The sequence below is a fragment of the Capsicum annuum genome, chromosome 2, assembly GCF_002878395.1.
Source record: "Capsicum annuum cultivar UCD-10X-F1 chromosome 2, UCD10Xv1.1, whole genome shotgun sequence".
Lineage (NCBI taxonomy): Eukaryota > Viridiplantae > Streptophyta > Magnoliopsida > Solanales > Solanaceae > Capsicum > Capsicum annuum.
The window spans coordinates 111,537,729-111,558,892 of NC_061112.1; the positions used below are offsets into that span (position 1 = coordinate 111,537,729).

At 36.0% G+C, this 21,164-nt stretch overlaps 1 protein-coding gene and 1 long non-coding RNA gene across 5 annotated transcripts; both read right to left on the reverse strand.

Moving 5' to 3' along the window:
- Window positions 1-99: 99 nt before the first annotated feature.
- LOC107858956 (anthranilate synthase alpha subunit 2, chloroplastic) lies at window positions 100-10,827 on the reverse strand. Of its 2 annotated transcripts, none has more exons than XM_016703783.2 (11): window positions 10,547-10,827; window positions 7,109-7,293; window positions 6,515-6,704; window positions 5,022-5,173; window positions 3,447-3,562; window positions 3,121-3,367; window positions 2,985-3,041; window positions 2,703-2,855; window positions 1,471-1,551; window positions 1,125-1,211; window positions 100-666 (listed from the first exon to the last, which is right to left on the reverse strand). In XM_016703783.2, the coding sequence occupies exons 1-11, from the start codon at window positions 10,734-10,736 to the stop codon at window positions 343-345; spliced, it is 1,782 nt and encodes a 593-aa protein (XP_016559269.1). In that variant the 5' UTR covers window positions 10,737-10,827; the 3' UTR covers window positions 100-342. The 2 variants fall into 2 exon arrangements, with proteins under 2 accessions (XP_016559269.1, XP_047262571.1); XM_047406615.1 differs by having other exon boundaries at window positions 7,109-7,302; window positions 10,547-10,794.
- A 2,177-nt stretch (window positions 10,828-13,004) lies between these two features.
- LOC107858957 lies at window positions 13,005-20,963 on the reverse strand. 3 transcript variants are annotated; one of them, XR_007052214.1, is made up of 6 exons: window positions 19,813-20,959; window positions 19,353-19,454; window positions 17,817-17,874; window positions 14,861-14,937; window positions 14,493-14,640; window positions 13,005-13,694 (listed from the first exon to the last, which is right to left on the reverse strand). It is a non-coding gene; the product is annotated as an uncharacterized LOC107858957 (long non-coding RNA). The 3 variants fall into 3 exon arrangements; XR_007052213.1 differs by lacking the exons at window positions 13,005-13,694; window positions 14,493-14,640; window positions 14,861-14,937 and adding an exon at window positions 15,166-15,479 and having other exon boundaries at window positions 17,817-19,454; window positions 20,025-20,963; XR_001671279.2 differs by lacking the exons at window positions 13,005-13,694; window positions 14,493-14,640; window positions 14,861-14,937; window positions 19,353-19,454 and adding an exon at window positions 15,166-15,479 and having other exon boundaries at window positions 20,025-20,948.
- Window positions 20,964-21,164: the final 201 nt, after the last annotated feature.

Below are 21,164 nucleotides of genomic sequence, written 5' to 3' on the forward strand. Positions count from 1 at the left end.
ATTAAAAGCAACACTTATTCGATTTGCATGCACCATTAAGAGGGAGTGTTTGGATGATATGGATCTATAGGATTATTTAGAACATGTAAACATGGTATATAGTTTAATTTACATTCCCTCTTTAATTATATCGAAATTGTATGTTGATTTTTTTTCGAGGATACACGCATATAATTGAACTTCAGTAGTTTGAGGGAATAATCAAGCAATGTTTTGAGTTCTCTTTCTACTCGTCTTTATCATATTTAATTGTGTCTATTATTTCTCTTTGGACTATCCATATTGAAAACAAACATTTCTACATAATTGACGAGACAACATCTGACGGAAGGATTGTGTCTATTACTTGTCAACAAAGGAGGACTCTGCAAGATCAATGGCACGAACAAGAGCTGCAGCTTTATTTTCGCATTCCCTTTGCTCATCAGCAGGGTCACTATCAGCGACTATACCTGCTCCAGATTGGAGATGCGCAACCCAATCTCGTCGTTTATCGGCATCCTTGTACGAGTACATGGTGTCATAACGCATTCCAGTCGGAAATACAATGGTTCTCAGAGCTAAGGCAATGTCCATTTCTCCGATAAACGAAATGCCTCCAAATCCGCCACTGTATGGTCCACGCCTTGTGACTTCCAGCTGATCAATTAACTCCATGGCTTTCACCTATATCAAGCAAGGGGCATAAATTATTTGAGCCTCCCTTCATAAACATGCTAACATTTAAAACTATATAAACTATAAATTCCTTCACGAAACACCTCAGAGCACATCAATAATTCTTTCAAGTTTCAGATGGATTGACCTTAAAAACACATGCAATACCGATATTGGCTTCCACCCTTCACCCCTCTTTAGCTTCCAGACAGTAATAAGTGGTTCACTTGTTAATACTTGAGGCAAAAGAGAGCATATGCGTAAACTTTCCATTCAGGATAATCAATATCTCCACCAACTGATCAAATTCAGTGAAGTGGAAAAATCATACTTCCAAAGACTAGGAGCATCAGCTTGGCCACTCACCAAAAATTATCATAATAGGGCAGCAGAAAGCACCCCATACTCAAGACACTGATTTTTCATATAATAAATTTTTGTTAAAAAGTACAAGATGATTGTAAAACCTTAGGCGCTCCACTAACGGTTCCAACAGGAAGGGCTGCACGCAGCGCATCCCAGCTAGTCAAATGGTCGAGTAGCTCTCCAGTAACCTGCAAATTTTGAAAAAAAACAAAACCTTGTAACAAGCCAGACAAATGATTAAACGATGATTCTCTAACCACTGAAATGTGTCAGAAAGAAAGTAATATAAAATATAAGAACAAGATGTTACTATTTGTAACTGGCATCTATCATGAATCAAACTTTGTTGCACTGGGGGAACATACCTTAGTGCTAGTAACATGTAGATCCCCAACCCATGTAAAGGCATAGCTATAACTAAACCCAACTCATATGAGAAGAACTCACCGTGGAGCTGATGTGCATGACATGGGAATAGCGTTCAATGTTCATTAGTTTCTCAACTTTCACCGAACCAGGTTTAGAGACCTGAATTACGAACAGAAGTTAGTCAAAGCAGATTGCAGTGAAAAACAGCTTCAATAAAAATGCTTACAAGGATTCTAATAATGCTTACGAAGTTGGTCAAAGATGTGATGATTGTTGCTCACTGAACTTCTATCTATTTGAATTGCTAGGTCCCTATTAAATTTTATTTGTTAGATAACTTCTCTTTATAAAAAAAAAAAATTATCAAAAAAATGTCAAAAGTTGTCTAACAAACAAAATTCAATAGGAACCTAACAATTCAAACAAATAGAAGTTCAGTGAGCAACAATGCCCGCACCTAAAAGTAGGATGAATTGCATAAACAACTGTACAATAGCTAAGTTTAACAGCACGTGCCAAGAGGAGAATTAATTGCCACAGATGGTAGCATCTGAAAGCCACATAGAATCTCCACTCACTCAACAAGCAAGATGTCTATTAATTTCCTATTCTTTTAAATGCACATCTCAACATTTGACTGGCATGTTATCATTATGCACCTGAGTATTAACGAGTTGCATGGAAAGAAGCAAGTTCAATATAGGAGCAAAAGGAAACATACAACACCAGAGGATTTCCAAAGTAAGTTTATGCTGATGTTGACGTGTAAAGATCTATAAAGCACCTTCTGATTGCTGAATTTTTAATACCAATATCTTTTCTAAAAAAAGCATATGCCTTAAATATGATTTCACCCTATCTTTTGTTTTGATTTCCAAAACCTTTGTATCTGTCTTGAATTTCTATATCAATTTTGGTCAAATTACCCAAAATCAATTGACCTGATCCGGTACAGATCCAACACCCACGTCTTGCTGACATAGGTGCGGCACCATCAGTGAAGGATTTTGATCAACTTAGTACAAAACAAGTACAAGATCATAACATACTGACAACCTTAACATATGCTCCATAATAAAGGTCAATGTAGACTGTAGACCAGAGGAAGCCGGAAGAAATCAAAATAGCAACAAACCAATAAGATGAAAAGTACAATCAACAACATGGGCAATTTTTTTCAGCTGTCCAATTACAAGTCCAGAAGTAGATTTATCGAATCTCGGCATATAGATCATATACCACACCTCTAATAATGCAAAACTCCATTTATCTATTGAGAGAAAATAAAAAGGAAAATTAGGAGTGTTAACCTTTCCAACATCATTTCTTCCCAAGTCGACCAGCATTATGTGCTCTGCACACTGTTTCTCATCATGCAAAAGTTGATTTTCCAACATATAATCCTCCTCAGGTGTCTTACCTCTTCTAATAGTCCCTGCAAGAGGCCGATTGGTAACTGTTTTCTGGACAAAAAAAGGACGGTTTCAGATTATTAGCGAAGTAGTTCATGCTAGACAAAATTAAGAAAAAAATTGGGGGGTGAAATCAACATGCAATCTGCAAATTAAAATGGAGAATGTCACTTGATTTACCTTCTTCACTCGAGTAAGAATTTCTGGACTCGAAGCAACAAGAATACATCCCCTAGCCTGATCAGAACATATCCTTTGTGAGAGAACGAAGAAAATAGAATTTGAAGATTCAAAGTTTCGAGGAAAACAGGCATACCTGTAGATAAGTCATATAAGGACTTGGATTTACAATTCTTAGTGCTCTGTATACTTCAAATGGATCTGCAAATGTTCGTCTTTCAAAACGTTGACTAAGAACAATTTGGAAAATGTCCCCAGCCAGAATATGCTCCTTGGCCTTTAAAACAGCCTTCTGGTAGTCTTCACTTGTCATGGTCGACTTTTTCAATGAAGTACTAAAGTGGCTAGTATGAAGTTTTATCGACCCTGAAGCCAACTTAGGACTAAAAGAAGAAACGAATGAGAGAAAAGGAGCAGCAATAAGGTAATTATTTTTGGAAGAGGAAGTGACATCAAACTTACGGCACAATATCATGTACCCTAGACACCAATGCTTCTAATCTGGTTGTACCATCATTGTATGCCTCCTCTGCTGAAGCAAACCGATCTAACCGCACCCAATGTATGACAAATGCTGTCTGGTATCAAGCAGAAATTTAAGTAATGGACCATAATACAAAATACAGAGAATGATACTTATCAGCTGCAAATATTGACCATTCCAAGAACTAATTCAAACTGGTTTTTCATTAATTACTAAACAAAGTGCTTTTTCGATTGAGATGGTTCGGACACGTGAAGAGGAGGGGCATGGATGCCCCGGTCCGTAGGTGTGAGAGGCTAGCGTTGGATGGTTTTAGGCGGGGTAGGGGTAGGCCGAAGAAGTACTAGGGTGAGGTGGTTAGGCGGGACATGGTACAGTTACAGCTCACCGAGGACATGACCCTAGATAGGAAGGTCTGGAGGACGCGAATTACGGCAGAGGATTAGGGCCAGTTCGGGTCGCTAGTGTAGGGAATTACTTGGTGGGGGTTTTATTCTTGTCATGATTCCGTGTTCCGTGTTTCATGTTGTATTACGAATCTGTGTGCTTTCCCCTGCTTTCCTCTGCTTTATATTACTTATGGGTGCCGTATTTGTGTTATGTAATCTGCTTCTGTGCTGCACTATGTGTTTGTGTGGTATCTCGTGCCTTGAGCCGAGGGTCTATCGGAAACAGCCTTTCTACTTCATCAGAGGTAGAGGTATGGACTGCGTACATCTTACCCCCCCAGACCCCACTAGGTGGGAATACACTGGGTTTGTTGTTGTTGTTGTTGTTGTTACTAAACAAAGTGCTTTTTCTCCACGAAAGCAGGGGTAAGGTCTATGTCCATCCTATCCTCTTCAAACTCCACTTGTGGGACTACACTGGATATGTTATTGTTGTTAGTAGACAATGTGCATTTTGATGCAAAAAATGATGATTCAGAAACACTAACTACTAGAAGTTGATCATGAAAATAATCATGTAAATAAACGCATCTTAGGCCTAATTCAACTCTAAAAGCTAGTTCAAAGACTGAGGATTGCCCAACAATAACCCATTTCCTATAACAATGTGAGACAGTTAACATCCCCTCCTAGCAACTAGAACAGGACATCTGAAGCGTGGCAATATAAATGGGTACCAAACATTGGGTAAACAAAGAATGTAAAAGATCTAGCTTGATACCATGTTAAGAAATAGATCTCGGGCATAACTCAACTTCAAAAGCAAGCTCATAGGATGAGGATTGTCCAAGGCTTTATAAGAAGACAAATTGCCACATCCACCACCGATGTGGGATACTAAAACCTCAAATTTATATATTCTAATCCAAAAAATTCAAAAATAAATAAATAAAGAGAACAATCCATAATGAATGGCTGAATATGCATGACAAATTGAAGAAATCTACCCAAGGACAAAAGTAAAATCAAAGTGCTAATATGGAAGCACTTCAATGAGAGGTAAAGCATATGTTCATGAACTGGATACGCCCTATAAAAATAAGAATAATGTAAATCTGGAAACAACATAAAATTAGCGTTCGTTGGAGACTGAAATTAAACTACCTTTTTCACATGATCGAACACAATTACATCATCATAAAGACCTAGATGAAGATCAGGAAGGTTCCTATCATCCATGGGAGCATTTGAGAAAGGAAGCTTCTTTTTCTCTACGTAACGCACGGTATCATATGAGAAGTAACCAACCCAACCTCCTGCAAAGGAAAAACTACAGCATTAGGTATAGTTAAGTTTCACTCTCTTATCAGATGAAATCTGTGTATAGAGGTATCAATTATCATATACTGACTCTGAGACCTTTTGGCCTAGTCTTATCCAAGACATAATCTCCCTTCATTATTCCTTCTTTCCAACTTTTGTTGACATGGTATCTTAATTTATTCTAGATTTTTCAGAATATAAGACACTAGCATAATTTTCAATAATTACACTCCTTAAATTGATTGTATAAATTAGTAAGACAGTTCTCTTCCTCACTCTTTCTCTTCCATTCTCCCACTACAAATTAGAGTTGCTAATAGAACCATTTAAATCTCTGCTTTAAATGGGATTTCATTTACAAAGGGTTTCCCTTTCACATCACTTCTTTCTGCTTCATGTTGTGGGAAATCAGAACCATTTAAATGTCTCTTGAATTACTGTGGCAATAACTAATAAACAAATTATTTTTAAATTATTTTTATTTTTTATAGATTGTATCTTTTCCTTTTCTTTAATGGAAAAGGTAAAGATCTTACGGAGTATCATGTAGCCTGTAGGCACATAAAAGAATTATACATCAAAGAAGCGGAGGCATATCCAGGATTTCAATAGAATGGGTGCACTATACTACTGTTTAATTTAATGCTATAAAACTTTGTCATGATAACATCTCAACAAGTAAACTATAATTAATACTATTATAAGCAGAAAAAAATCATTCAGCTTTTAGTGATTAAATTTCTTCCCTAGGTTGTACGATAATTGGATTACTTCTTTGACTTTAATGTTGAGAAAAAAATTGTAATAATGGGCATGACACATGTAAAAAGTATCAACTATAAAACAAAAACAGGTAAAAAAGATGATGCACAAAGCAGGCCAATCTCCAGTTATAAACCAAAACCGAAGCCATGCAAAGCATGGGCAAACTTCCAGTAATACACCAAAAACCAACTATGACATATCACATATCTGGGAATTAAGATAAACAACTGCAGCCTACATGCCATCCATTAGACAAAAATCAAAATTTAAATTGAAGCAAGCCAACCAAGCAATAACTAGAAGCTGGATAACGAAGACACTTAAAAAAGCAGGTGTGCGCCATAAGAATAAGACATTTAGCAATTGGGCAGAATTAAACAACAAAAATCAGAACAGCTTGCTGAAAAACTTTTAAATTGCCAAACGGAAGTTTAACATGATGTTTTTCTATTCATATGACGCAGATAATTGACATTGAACCCCAAGTGCTTATCTACACAGACCACAGTAAATTCAGGTGATACCAAGCTAGATAAGTATTCAAGCAAATAAGAAGTGTAATTTATTACCACAAAATGCTTCAGGAAGCTCATCTATGCATTGAGGTTTCCATTTTTCCATAATCTTACGAGGAATGATCATTGGATCTTCCACAAATTCCTCAGTTCTGCTTCCTTCAAGGTGATCCATAATTGTCACCATGTTCTCTTTTGCAACAATTTCCATTGTCGGTTGAGCCCCAATCACACTGTATCGACCCTAGAATAATTAACTCATCAACAAACACAACAAGGTGTAACCGAGCAAGTAACTTCTTTGATTATTCAGAATCATGCCGATGCAGGATAGTGCAGGTAATGAAAATAAAAAACATGAATAATTCCCCATATGCTCTTTGTGAATGTCAATACTCCCTCCTTCATGAAGAGACTTCAGTATTTTTATTTTGGGCAAAAGCAATTCTTCTTTGTAGATTTTGCAACTGAAACAATTTAAACTGTTTTTAACTACAAAAGTTGTGAGTTATAGTACTTATACGTGGTTTCTAATGTTTAAATTTCATTTCAAACCTATCATTCATTTGAGGACAGAGCAATATAATTTCTGTTGGAGTATGCCAGTTTCAATCAAGGAACTAAACGGAGGTAGAACAAGGAGCTTACAACATTAGAAACTTTCAAACCAGGTTCTACAGACTCGAACAAGAAGCTCGGAGCTTCCCTATCATCTTCCTTCACCAAACAGCGGTAAGCGAGGACTGGAGTTAAGTGATCAGAGAATATAGACCTGTAGAGGGGAATCAAATTCCCATGCTTGGCAGCCTCCTTGAACTTCACTGAATCATCCACTACACAAACTAAACCATCTCAGAACCATAAAGCATCCAAAAGTTACCATCATGAAATTAATGCTAAGCAAATTTTGTGATAGATATACTCTATTGACGGCAGTGGCAATACAACAAATCTCCTTGAGTTGATCAACATATAGTCATATACTGCTGAATTTTTTATGTAAGCTCCTTGCCTGAACAATATCAAAAGTGGTGCACTCATACTAAGAGGAGAGGGAAGGCAACTTAGTATTTTACGCATTCAATGACAAGTTCAAGTGGAGTAAGGAATGCAACAGTAATCTGCACCTACGGACTAAAATCATAGATACACCTCTGAATTAAATGGCAATAGAGGGTATAGTGGGTCCTAGGTAGAGGCAAAGCCAGGATTTGAAGCTTATGGGTTTGGGATTTTAGATCTTTTGAGTTACTGAGTTCTACATTATGATTTGTACATACTAAATGAATTTCTTATGATAAATACAGGTATTGAAAGTACACACTAGCTCTGCCCTAGGTCCTAGGTAAGGAAATCCAAACTATATAATAGTTGAAAGTACGACCTTTTGAAGAAAAAATATATAACAATAATGTTAAAGTTCCAGAGAAGAAGTAAACACAATGGGTGCAGACAAGTGACTTATAATTTTGGTACATTTAAAATCAACTATACAGTTGAAGATTTGTTTAAAAAAGTTGAGTAACCATTGCAACAGAGCTCTGAACTCGCTGAACTAATATTCTAGAACCATCTCTGAATTAAAGGGGCGTAGAGGTCACCAAATGAAGGTGGGTAAACTAAATCAATAACCAAAACTTTGAAAATTATACTCCGTACGTTTCAATTTGTTTGTCCTAGTTACTATTTGGATAGTCAAAGATATATATTCTTGCGCATAACTTTTTCAAATACCTTGTAAGTGTTTTGAATTGTTAACTATTACGACTCATAGTAGTTTTTGTCTAGCTTCTAAATGTATAAACTTTATGTCCAACGGAATTTCAGTAGCTCAGTTGGTTGACTACAATAGTTTTATAGCATTGAACTTCACTGTTCGAAAAATAAATTGAACTTCATTATAGAATCTCCACGAAATGTCTTGAGCCAAGGGTCTAGCAGAAACATCCTCTCTACACCTCCAGGGTAATGGCATGGACTGCATAAACTCTACCTTCCCAGCCCCACTTTGTGGGAATATACTGGGTATGTTGTTTTTGTTTATAGAATCCCCACAAAAAGATTCTAATGTAAGTTAGTGCATCCATCCAAAAATCTCACCCGTCATTACAAGATCAATAATTACCACACAGTCAACATTTGCAAATAATACTTGAAACTTAAATTAGAAAAAGTTCATTTATATGTGAATTGCAAAGTGATGCAAAAGATAATCAGTAGATCAGTACCAGCAAAATACAAAAAAGGATTATTGTTTTAAAAACTTATGCAGTTGTAATTGTGTCAAGCCTAAACCATACTCCTTTCGATCCTTTTTATTCGTCATAGTTTCCTTTTTAGAGTCAAGCAATATGAAATTTGACCAATAACTTAAGATGTACTTTTCCATCATATTGATATAAGAAAAAACTGCAACTTAAAAGTACTTTTACGGCTCTTTTGGTTGGGAAACAAGATATACCGATACTAATTACCCCAAGATTAGTTATTTCAGGATTGTTATCTCAACCTCAAAGCGGGATAAAAACAACACTACAATCCTGGGATAAGTTATCCTACTATTTTATCTCAACCAAACATGAGATAAACTTAATTAGTAACACGTGAATTGCTCAAAAGGCTCGAGATGAAAGAAAATTGAGAGAGTTGCCCAATTAGAATAGGAAATGGAGCACCAGGTTATGATACTAATAAAAAGATGAGGCAACAGGTCAAGAGAAATAGTCATTGTGTTCGGAATCAGTAATCAAAATAACAAAAACGAGAAATATATTTTTCTAAAATTGGTATAATACTATCCGCTGGCACTCATAGCCAGCACTCATGCTATAAGAAGGCTAAATGGTGCACTTGAATGAATGATCTTAAAATTAATCCTGAAGTAAGTTATCCCTTATCCCTCATACCAAATGAGCCTTTAATATAGTTTTTGAATATCCAAGTTTTAAATTTAAACTTAAAATATTGAATTAATCAAATCTAATTGGCACAATACATAAACATGCCCTTTAACCTGGTCTACGATCACATCTATGACCTCCAACTTTGAGTGTACAAAAGTAGGCACTTAAACTTGTATAAAGCCGAACAAGTAGACACATATGTCCTATGTGGTGTCCTACGTGGCCAATTCTTGTCCTATATGGCATCCTACGTGTATTATGCCACATAGAACGTGTGTGTCTACTTGTTCAACTTTATACAAGTTTAAGTGTGCTTGTGCACACCCAAAGTTGGAGGTCATAGATGTGATTTGAGCTCAAGTTAAAGGGCATGTTTATGTATTATTATGCCAATCTAATTAAAATCTGATTTATGTATTATTATGCCAATCTAATTAAGCTCTGAAAATTAGTCACATTGATTCTAGAAAAACGAGACGTGACAACTATATTGGAATGAAGGTAGTAATGTTTCAACATGAAAAATATTAGGGTCCTCATAAGCATTCGTATTCTACAATAACGGTCCCAACAACAACAACAACAACAAACCCAGTGTATTCCCACATAGTGAGGTCTGGGGAGGGTAAGATGTACGCAGTCCATACCTCTAACTCTAAAGAAGTAGAAAGGTTGTTTCCGATAGGACCCCGGCTCGAAGGAGGAGGGGGGACAAAGTTACCTGCTGGAGGGAGGCAGGGGCGGACCCACGTGGTCCGTGCGGAGTGCTTGACACATAGACACAAATGACTACTAGGTGCTTTGGCTTTGGTGTGGAACTAAAGCACCTTGATGCCTAAAGTGACATGGGTTCAAAGCAACGCAAATAGGTCACTTTGGTGTACACTATTTACCCTAATTTACAAAACAAATTCAATCTGAGGGATTTAACATGTCATTACTTAATTTGCTCATGTGACATAGTAAGTAACCACACAATTAAAAATATTATAAATCTGATTTAATTACAATTCAAATGAAACCAAATTCAAGTGAGCACTCACAACATTCAAATCCTGGATCCACCTCTGGAGGGAGGTGACAGGTATCCCTAAATTTAGTTGAGGTGCATAAGAGCTAGCCAGACACCATGGTTATAAAAAAGAAAGTTTATAAATTAAACAGGCTGCAGATGTTTTAGTACCTAATGAAGGAGGAGAAACGATGGCGGAGCATTTGAGAATCCGAAAACGAGCAGCAGCAGATACACGGGAGGAGTTGGAAAAAGACAACGAAGTGGCTGATGAACAGACCGCTGCCTGGTGACCGGAGAAAATGTTGGACCGGTGACCGGAGTGAACCGGTAGGTGGTGAGAAATAGCTAGAGTTTTCATTAAGGCATTTGAGCTTTGAAAAAAATGGAGACTAATTCATTAAATAGTAGTAGTAAATATGAGAAAAATAAGTCAACAACCCTTCCAATGTCCAATAAAGAAAACGGGGATAAGTGGGTCCACAAATTTATTAAAAAAAATTAAATCTTTTTGAACAATTGGATAGTTGTTGGACAACTACATTAGTTGTCTGAATAACTTTACGCAGTTGCTGAACAACTTGTGGTAGTTGTGAAATAACTACGCTTAGTTGTTCGTTGTATGTTGATTGAACCTTGTGATCATGGGGTGGTGAGGGTACGCATATGCTCGACTAGGTATTTGATTGTCCGGAGTAGTCGATTATTTACGTTATTATTGATATTATTATTATCATTGTTATGATCATTATTATGGTTAGTTTATGACAAACTAGTCATTGATTCGGTATCGAGATTTGAGTTATGTCTTCGACCTCTTTTTTCTTGTGATTGCATTAATATGCTCGGTTATTCGTGCAGTTGTCGAATAACTGTGCTTAGTTGTTCAACTTTGGTAGTTGTTGAACAACTTTGTAAAGTTGTTGAACAATTATCAAAGTTATTCTACAATTGAAACTAGTTATTGGGATGAAAAAAACTTCAAAAAAAAAAAACTCAAAAAAAAATTATCCCTCCCACTTAATTAAAAAATTTAAAGAACTTCCACTTAATTAGATAACTTTTTTGTCCTTTTTAATCCAAATTCCCGCTAAATGTAGTATACCATTCGTGTCAAATGTCAATGTTGAAGAAGAATGGGGTTTGGGATTTGGCGGATGAAATTTCAGTTTCTAGGATTTAGGTGGGAACATGGACCCTACTTAGTGAATTAAATGTTAAACCAAAAAAACGTGAAAAGAATTGGCAAATTGTAGCCGTTTTATACTATTAAAATAATAATTGAAAGTCAGAGTAGAATTATATTTAATTAGAATTTGATAAAATTCTCCAATTACGTTTCAATAGTTAATATTAAGCATTAATTAATAGAAGATAGAGGAGTAAAATAATCATATCAATTATTTTTTTTAATGGTGTGTCAAGTCAAAATAAATGAAAGGAGTATTAGAAATAATAATTTAAAGTTATAAATATGAAATAAAATTTAATTATAATTTAATACATATATAATTTATATAGAAAATTAAAATTATTCAGCCAAAATTAACAGATCACAAAAAATTTTATGTTATAAAAAAAAATATCAAGAAAATTTGTAAATACAAAATGGGAGTTGATAAGAGGTAGAAATTAGAAAACAATGAGAATTGCCTGTCAATCAAAATTGACAAATCACAAAAATTTCCATCTAATCATACAAAAAAATCAACAAATGTAGTAAATACAAAATGGGAGTGATAAAGAGATAGAAAACGATGAGAATTATCAACCAAAATTAAAGGATCACAAAAGTTTCTACCTAATCAAATAAGAAAATTAGTAAGAGCCCTTTGGAGAGATTTAAAAAATAGTTTTTTAGGCTTAAAATAAATATTTATAAATTAAGCAGATAAGTATTTAGATAAAAGTGTGAAATTAAAAAAGAAATGTTGATATGTTTGGTAAACAGGTGATGTTAAGCATTTTTTTGTTGTTAAAAATAACTTAAATATTCTTAAAGTTGTTAACATCATAAATAAGGTGAATTATTTATAATTTTTAATTCTAAAATAATTTTTTTGAGCGAATTTCCGATGTAATGATGGATTCGCTGAAAACAAAAGAGAAAGATGAAGAGAAAACTAGAGGGAAGAAACGAAGAAAGGCGTCAACGAGAAAAAGAAAGAAAAATTATATATTTAAGGGCTACAAGTTCAAAATATTATTAGAATTCAGGAAATATATATTTGGGATAAAAAGATAAATGTTTTGGTCAAACATAAAAAAAAAAATTAAAAGGTAAAAAGTTAGGGTGCCAGCTTCTCACTTATTGCTTTTCTTAATTAATTTTTATCTTTTTTAAAACACTTTTTAAGATTTCATTTGGTCATGAAAATCATAATTTTTTGGAGTTGATGTTATGCTTGACCATCAATATAAATTAAAGTTATTTTTAAATTTTTGTGAGAGAAATATGAGTAAAAAAAGTGAAAATAGATAAAACTTATTTTCACTTTTTTAAATACAATTATAAAATTGTATTTAAAATTTTTACGCCCAAACACATCTTGTTTTCACTCTTTTTCACTGAAATGAGCCCAACAACAGTGACCATGGAGATAAAAGATCAAGACAAATGACGCACGCTTTCAACTTTTATGTTAAAATTAGATTTAAACCCAAAAAACTCTGATCTAGTTCTAACTGTGCCATACAAAAACTGACAGTTACAAACAAAACCCACCAAAAAAATACTAACAAAATTCCCATTACGATTTCAGATCTTATTTCTTGCCTCTGTTTTCGTTTTCCAATTTCTCCTGCTGGGAATAGATTTGGGTGTTCCTTTATTTTCTGATGCAGTCATAGGTGAAGCAAGAACATCACCCAAAGCTACATCTGACTGTTCAACTCGGGATAAGCTGATACTTCCACCAGTTGAAGCTAACTCTGGTAAAACTGTACCATTAGTACAAGCTTCATTTTGTCTCACTGCATGGGCATTTTGGACGCACTGTCATCACATATTCTGCAGAAGCAACATCTACTGGCATTACATATGCCCGGGGAGCGACATTCACTGCATTGAAGAGTCCACTTTTACAGGAAACAAAGAATCCAGAGGAGCAACATTCAGGAGTCCAGCGGAGTGACTGTTACTGAAGCCGAAGAGTCCAGAGGAGCAGCATTCACTGGCTGTGCACTATCCTGAGCAGCAACAATTACAGGCACCTCCACCGATAATGAAGCTAGTTGGTTTGCGCCCAACACCTTCATTGTATCAGCTTTAACACGTTTCCTTTCTCTATATCTGTGTTGACACTCCCAGTTTTTTAGCCTGTTAGCCAAAAGGTCATCTGATTTAAGGTTTTCTGTCCATTATCTTGAGGTTTCTTCAGTGGAGCATCCATTCTTAAAGTTTAATTATCGGTTCGAACTAACAAAAAATCAGCATTTACGGATAATCTTCTTCATACTACGAAATAGTTGCTTATTCCAAGGAACAACCTCATGGAACACTAGAAATATATGATGTCTTAACCATTAACTCAGTGACTGAATAAAATACCAAAATGCTTACTTTGACATCAATTTAACTGGGGAAAAACGAAAACCCCAAAAATCTATCTACTCCGAGAAGAGTACAGGAATCTCGGGTTTAAGGTCTGCATCACATCCTAACCAAAATCATCTTGCATGCAAAATTATCTTCATATGACTTCACAAAGAGTACTGGAGCAAAAAATTAACAGGTGATTTCTTCCCATTTATCCTAACTTGGTGGACAGATTTACCTGGTACCTGAGGTTGCAGATGGGAGGTGGCAGGTATCCCTCGGGATTAGTTGAAGTGCATCATGAGCTGGACCGGACACCATGACTATCAAGAAAAAGCTTCTATCGCTACCTTTTACCTCATAAAAATTTAAAAAGCTTCTATAGCTACTTTTTACCCCATAAAAATTAAATTTTAAGATTATGCCTCCACAATAACCAGTAAATAGGTTTCTTATGACAGAACAACCATCTCCAAACTCCAAAGTACTTAACTTACAATAACTGCTGACTCAATTAATTCAAGACAGAATATTGCAATAATAAACATAACTTATTAATAAAATTTGAACTCAAGTTACCTCTGCAAGTAGTAAACTTTTGATGTGTATCGCCCCCGCCCTCTCCAAATTCATTACCACTAAATGGTTTGTTTCGAAATACCACCACTCCTTCATCACCTGTGGTGCTTTGCTGTTGCATTTTCATGACCATTTACATGTGAACTACCTGATACCGCAATACATATATTAAATTAAATATTCATGAGATACCAAAATAAGCATTAAATTTATCCTCAAAGTTGTTCAATTTAGCATATCAAGATGCGTAAGATATCGAAGCAAAATATTTATCAAGTTCATTGACAAGACGTCCAACCGGAACCACAAACTTAAAACTTTGGTCTTTGAGGCTTTCTCCGATAAAACCAAGAGATCACAGAACTCACGTATTAGTCGCATACTTCCAGTCATTTTGCTCTACCTTCACTGTCACTTGCTGATAGTTAACACCAAGGAAAATCACCTGACATGAATGGGAATCAGCGAGCTAATATAGCTTATACCAATCTTTTGATGTCAAAATTAGGAGAAACTGTCAATTAAGGAGCGTTCTTGTATAAGGAGCTGTAACGCCCCAATTTGTTGAACCGGAACGCTACACGGTGCTTATGACCCTGAAGGACCACAAGCCAACCCATGACTGATATTTGTATGTGTACACTGCATAATATGACATAATAATGCGGAAACATGTACTGAAAGGCCAAAAAGTTCAATACTGGACATAATCTGAATGATATAACATCTGTGGGGTAATACAATACCCAAAAAAAATCTGTAAACACTGAAGTCTGAAACACAATAGTCTGCATCTAGTCTGAAAGTCTCTACTGTCTGAATAATCTGAATAAGGAGTTGATGGGACATGTCCCCAACTAACTCCAACTGATAACTAATCAATGAAATAGTGGCAAAATAATCATGTCCTCAAAGGATGAGGACTCACTTCTATTCTGACTGCTGAGACTAGAATCTACTGTTGATCTGGAACTCGTGTCTCTGAACCTATGGTGTAACATAAAAAGAAAGCACCATAGCGTAAATGCGTCAGTACAATGAAATGTATTGAGTATACATGTGTGGTAGGCTAATGCAAGGGTTAACATGCATGAATAATGCTAGCTGACTGTCTAACATGAATGCGAGAATGCACACATAAATACATAACTGTAATTGACACTGTGATATCGTGATTACTGAATCTGAATACTGATGACATGACATACTAATAACTGATAGCATAAATAGTTGTATCTGAATGTAACTGATAACATGGGTGACTGTATCTGACAGTCCTGAATCTGATGGAACTATTTGAGTTTCGTACTGTGTCTGAGTTGATTGTATCTGACAGCCTTGAATTCTGAAGAACTATCTGAGTTCTTTTACTGAGATTGATACTGAGACTGTGGGAGGTAGTATTTAACCGACATGCCCCTGATACGCCATTATGTCTGAGTTAGGGTCCAATCTGTAACTCTAATTGGAAAGGTGTCAATACCAAGCCCTTATCTGACAGTGCTTATCCACCTCATCAACCCTCATCGGACAGTGTTAATGTCTCAACCTATGCTGGCTACATAATTCTGGAACGCAAAGATGACTTCTAAGGATCACATCCTCATCTGATAGTATGTGTCCCCATCCTTGGGTTCACTCGGTGCTAATTCCTACTCCTATCTGAATGGACACTGAACATGATTTACTGAACTGAACATGAGCTGAGTTACTAAGTTCCATTGACTGGCTGAATACTACTGATATCTGACAACTGACTGAGTCATGAGATCATGGAGATTTTTCTTGAGTCATAAGACTATCTGAAGTCTAAGGATTCATAGCTTGACTGAGAGTATCATGAAAACATGACATGGCTCTAGGTACACAACTAATGTTTCGGGTACAAGTACCCCCAGGACTCGATGGAATGTAACTGACCAAGCATAACTTACTTGAACATATAACTAACATCATAATCCATAATACATTTATAGAAGCACTCCATCAAAACATGTGATAGGCATAACTTGTACATACATGGGGATTTCATGATATCATACTAGTTGGGGATTGTTCCTTCATCTAGACATTTAATCAAACACATGGTAGGCATAACACATGTAGACAACTTTATACAACAATTAATCATTATGATTCATCTCTAATTTCATCATCCTAGGGTTTATTCATAGGTTCACATGAATATACATCTATACAAATCAATTCCACATAAAATTGATCACCCAACATGGATTTAAATTCAATTGATCATTCTCAACATAAACAAAACTAACCCAACATGAAATTCATAAAGAAATCCATAAGCTTAAACTTAGAAAAGAGATTCTTGGGCTTCATGGACGAAAGGATTCCATGAATGAACACTACGCATACCTTAGTTCGTGGTTTCGTGAAGATTGACGGTGAAACTTTCTTGAAATTGGATCTTCTATGAAACCCTAGCTTGTTCTTGAGAGAACTTGAGAGAAAATAGTATGTTTTGGGTCAAGAATGGCTAAATCACGTGTTATTGGGTTTAAATATGAGTAGGAAATTGACCCTTTTAACCCTAAACGCGTCATTTAATTTCAGTAAAATTTTCCTGAACTGGACCCCTGGCGCGACGCAGCGTTATCGCGCTGTCACTAGAAATTGACAATTGGGAAATTGAGGGATGGCGCGACGCAGAGCCATCGCGTTGCCTCTTCCTTCATGACCTGGAACTTTGGCGCGACGCGGGGGAAATCGCGCTAAAACACTGGAAAAAGGATAATTCTGAATTTGAGTGCTGACGCGACGCGCCATAATCGCAGACACCTACTGGAAATTGCCAAATGCCATTTCCTCTTGTGGCGTGGCGCGCCACTGACTAATATGGTGCTGTTTTACGACGGAAACTTGAAATAGTCATAACTTCTTACCCGATTATCAGATTTAAGCGAATCATATATTGATAGAAAGCTTATTGAATTTTTCACATGACAAAAAGTGAAAATCTTGAAAATTCCTCATAGAATAATTATCATTCACTTTAGAAGCTAATACTAAGCATTCTTGGGACGAAATTTGCTAGAAATCTTCGAGGTATTACAGGAGCTTATACCAATCTTTTGATGTCAAATCAGGAGAAACTGCCAATTAAAGAGCTTTCTTGTATATGGAGGAGACATTAGGATTGAAAATCTTTACGGAACATTTGTTGTATGTTCAATTATTTTGTAGCAATTTACTTTTTGTTGTTACATCATACATGCCACAGAACTTTCCAAATATGTTCATCTACAATTTTCATCGTTGAAAGAAAAAGGAAGCAACAGTGCAAGCGTAAAATAACGTACTTACAGGCAAATCCCTCTGGAGAGTCTACAAACCTTGTTGCTCGTCAAACTGTAAGGGTACTCTGAAAAAAATCATAAGAGTTATCTAGCAACAGGCAAGACTTCCAAAGCCAAAGCGTCAAAATTCAACTGTAAAAGCTACTTAAAACCCAAATCACCCACAAAATTTAGCAGTAAAAGCTAAGTAACACTCCAAAGGAAAAACCCACAATCAAAATTCGGCAGCAAAAGTTGCCCAATTTTTAGAAAACAAAGGCCGCCAACAAAATTCATCGGAACAAAAGATCCCAACACCGAAAAGCTAATGAAACCAAAACTTGAGTAATACAGTGGACGTAAAGAAAAACTTATCAGGAAGAATGATGTTGAAGTCGAAGAAAAAAAATGATAGATCTCTTTATTTCTTCACTACTCCGAGCAGTGAAGTGCCATAGACCTTAGTTTCAAATGGAGAGAAGAAGGCAAAAGAGTGGGGGGAATTAAAAATCGACGTCGTGCCCATAGAGCCTTCAATGAGACACCTGGAGCTCAAACTCTACAATAATGAAATCCCATTGTTCTTTTTCCAGAATGTTCTTTCCCAAGTAGCAAGAGGTCTTATCAAATTGAGGACAATAATTGTGATTGTTAAAGAATAATTCTACCTACAACCAGTACGTTGATCTTCATTAATTTAAAAGAAACAATTATTGAGATAATTTCATAAAACAGGTAATGGTGAGATTGACGAGGATGTCACGCATCGTATTGGGGCAGGGTGGTTGAAGTGGAAGATCGCTTCGGGAGTCCTTTGTGATAAGAAGGTGCCCCCGAAGCTTAAAGGTAAGTTCTACAGAGTGGTAGTCCAAACGACTATGTTGTATGGAGCGGAGTGTTGGCTAGTTAAGAACTCCCACATCCAAAACGTAAAGGTGGCAGAGATGCGAATATTGCGATGGATGTGTGGACATACCAGGAAAGATAGGGTGAGGAATGAGATTATTCGGAAGAAGGTGAGAGTTGCCTCGATAGAGTATAAGTTGCGAGAAGTGAGGCTACGTTAGTTCGGGCATGTGATGAGGAGGGGCCCTAATGCTCCAGTGCGGAGGTGTTAGACTCTGGCTATGGATGGTTTTAGGCAAGCTAGAGGTAGACCGAAGAAAAATTGGAGGAAGGTGATTAGGCATGATATGGAGCAATTACAGCTTACAGAGGACATGACCCTTAATAGAAAGGTGTGGAGGAAACAGATTAGGATAGAGGGTTAGGGGGTGGGAGCGCGGCGGTAGTAATAGGGGAGTGCTCCTTTGGTTCTGGAGTTTCTGGTTCGTAGTGTTGTGGCTGTAGTTTTTGGGGCTAGTGATGTTGGCTTTTTGCATCCCGTACTAGTTTATTATGCACTTATCTTTTGTGTTTGTTGTACTGTTAGTTTGTTTTGTGTACCATACTAGTTTATATGCGCTTACTTTTTGTATTGGTTATACTGTTATTGGTCCTAAGTCGGGGGTCTATCGAAAACAGCCTCTCTACTTCTCTTGAGGTAGTGGTATGGTCTACGTACACTCTATCCTCCCCAGATCCCACTAGGTGGGAATACACTGGGTATGTTGTTGTTGTATATAAATACACCAGCTGTGGATGTGCAGCATAGGCAGCTTCAACTCTGCAGAAAGTATTAAAACTGGTTATAAAAGTGAGTTTGGTACGATTACACAAAGTTTGCCACTACACAAAACCAATATGAAGAAGGTTTATAAGGAAGACGAATTTCAAGTATATCCACTGTAGTTTATCTTTAGTTGGTTGATTGTAAAAGTTTAAGACCAATAACATGGTATATTTCTAGATGAATGTCTGTGCCAGTACCATATTGAAGCATGTGAGTGTCTCATCTAAAAGCCTGAGTTATAGCTTTTGACGTGATGGTAAACACTTGATTAAAAACTGACAGGATACAAATTTAAGAACTCAACAATAAGAGAAATTAAAAAATGAGAACGAAAAGAACTAAACTGACGCACGTTGAATGTATTGGGATTGCAATTTCCTTGTGACCGAAGAAGAGTTTCTGGAATCCCTCAAAATCAGGATTTATGATTCCAGCAACAGGAGGTTTTTCTCTCCCAACAATTCAAAAAATAAATTGTAAGCTTCTCGGAGCAAAACAACCAAACATTCTTTAACTTTCACATCGGTTCCAACACTTAACTAACTTCATAGCAGCTGTTAGTACCTCAATTTCGTACCCGAATCTTCCTTAATGCAGTTGCAACATTAGCCATCATTATTTGATATGGATCAACCAACAAGTTTGCAAATACCTACATACAACAAACAGAATAAAACAAAAATCTACAAGAACAAAAAACATAGAAAAGCACTTAACCAAGTACACAACCATAATCAAGATTTGCTTTATAGAATTGAACTGGAAGAATACTAATGTTTACCAAAGCCAGCTTAGATTTTCTATAACCAAATCTAACAACAGTCCTTGAAGCAACAGTTCCTTTAGCCTACACAACTTCATCATGAAAATTAGCTAAAACTTTCAACGGCTCAAACTTTTTATCTTTCGCAAAATCCAAACCCGCCACCTCTTACGGAATAACACTTGATTCTTGTCGAATTTTTCAAACTGCACTTCCTAATTCAGCTCAAATTTGTAGAAAATTTTTCAAAACCCACCAAATTCAAGTGTACAATAGAGGGGGGGAATTTATTTGAGCTACAGAAACGACTTTTTCCAACTTTCAACCAAATAAAACTACCAATTATTGCCTCTTGCTACCAAATACTAAGCGAAAATATAATCTTTACAACTAAATCCAACAATAGACACCATAAAAAGCACCCTTTTTAGCAACAAAACATCTACCAAAGTTCCAAGAATCCAATATGAACTACCTAATTAAGTTAACAATTTGTAAATCCAAACCAAATTAAATTCAAAAAACACTATAAACACCAAAAAAAGCAACCGTGCAATGAAAGAAGAAGAAGGAGATGATGGAGTAGTTAATAGTTAATTAATGAGAAAAGTTTTATTTATATTTAGTGAAAGGCAGTGTAAACAAGACAAATAAAAAAAGGGTGTAAATAATGAAGAAAAGTTGAAGGTTGGCCCTATCAAAATGACGGAAATGACCCTTAAGAAGCTATTTAAAATGACGGAAATAACTCCAAGCTGGCAGTCGAAGGGTGCTTTGAGGAGTTGTTCACCACTATAGTAATATTATAGTAATGTAAAGATCATCATTTTATGGGGAAACACATCATGTAGTACAAATAATCCAAATATGCTGATATAGAGAATTCTGTGGTTTTTTTTTTCATTTCATTTTATATTTTTTTACTATTATATAGAAGAGAA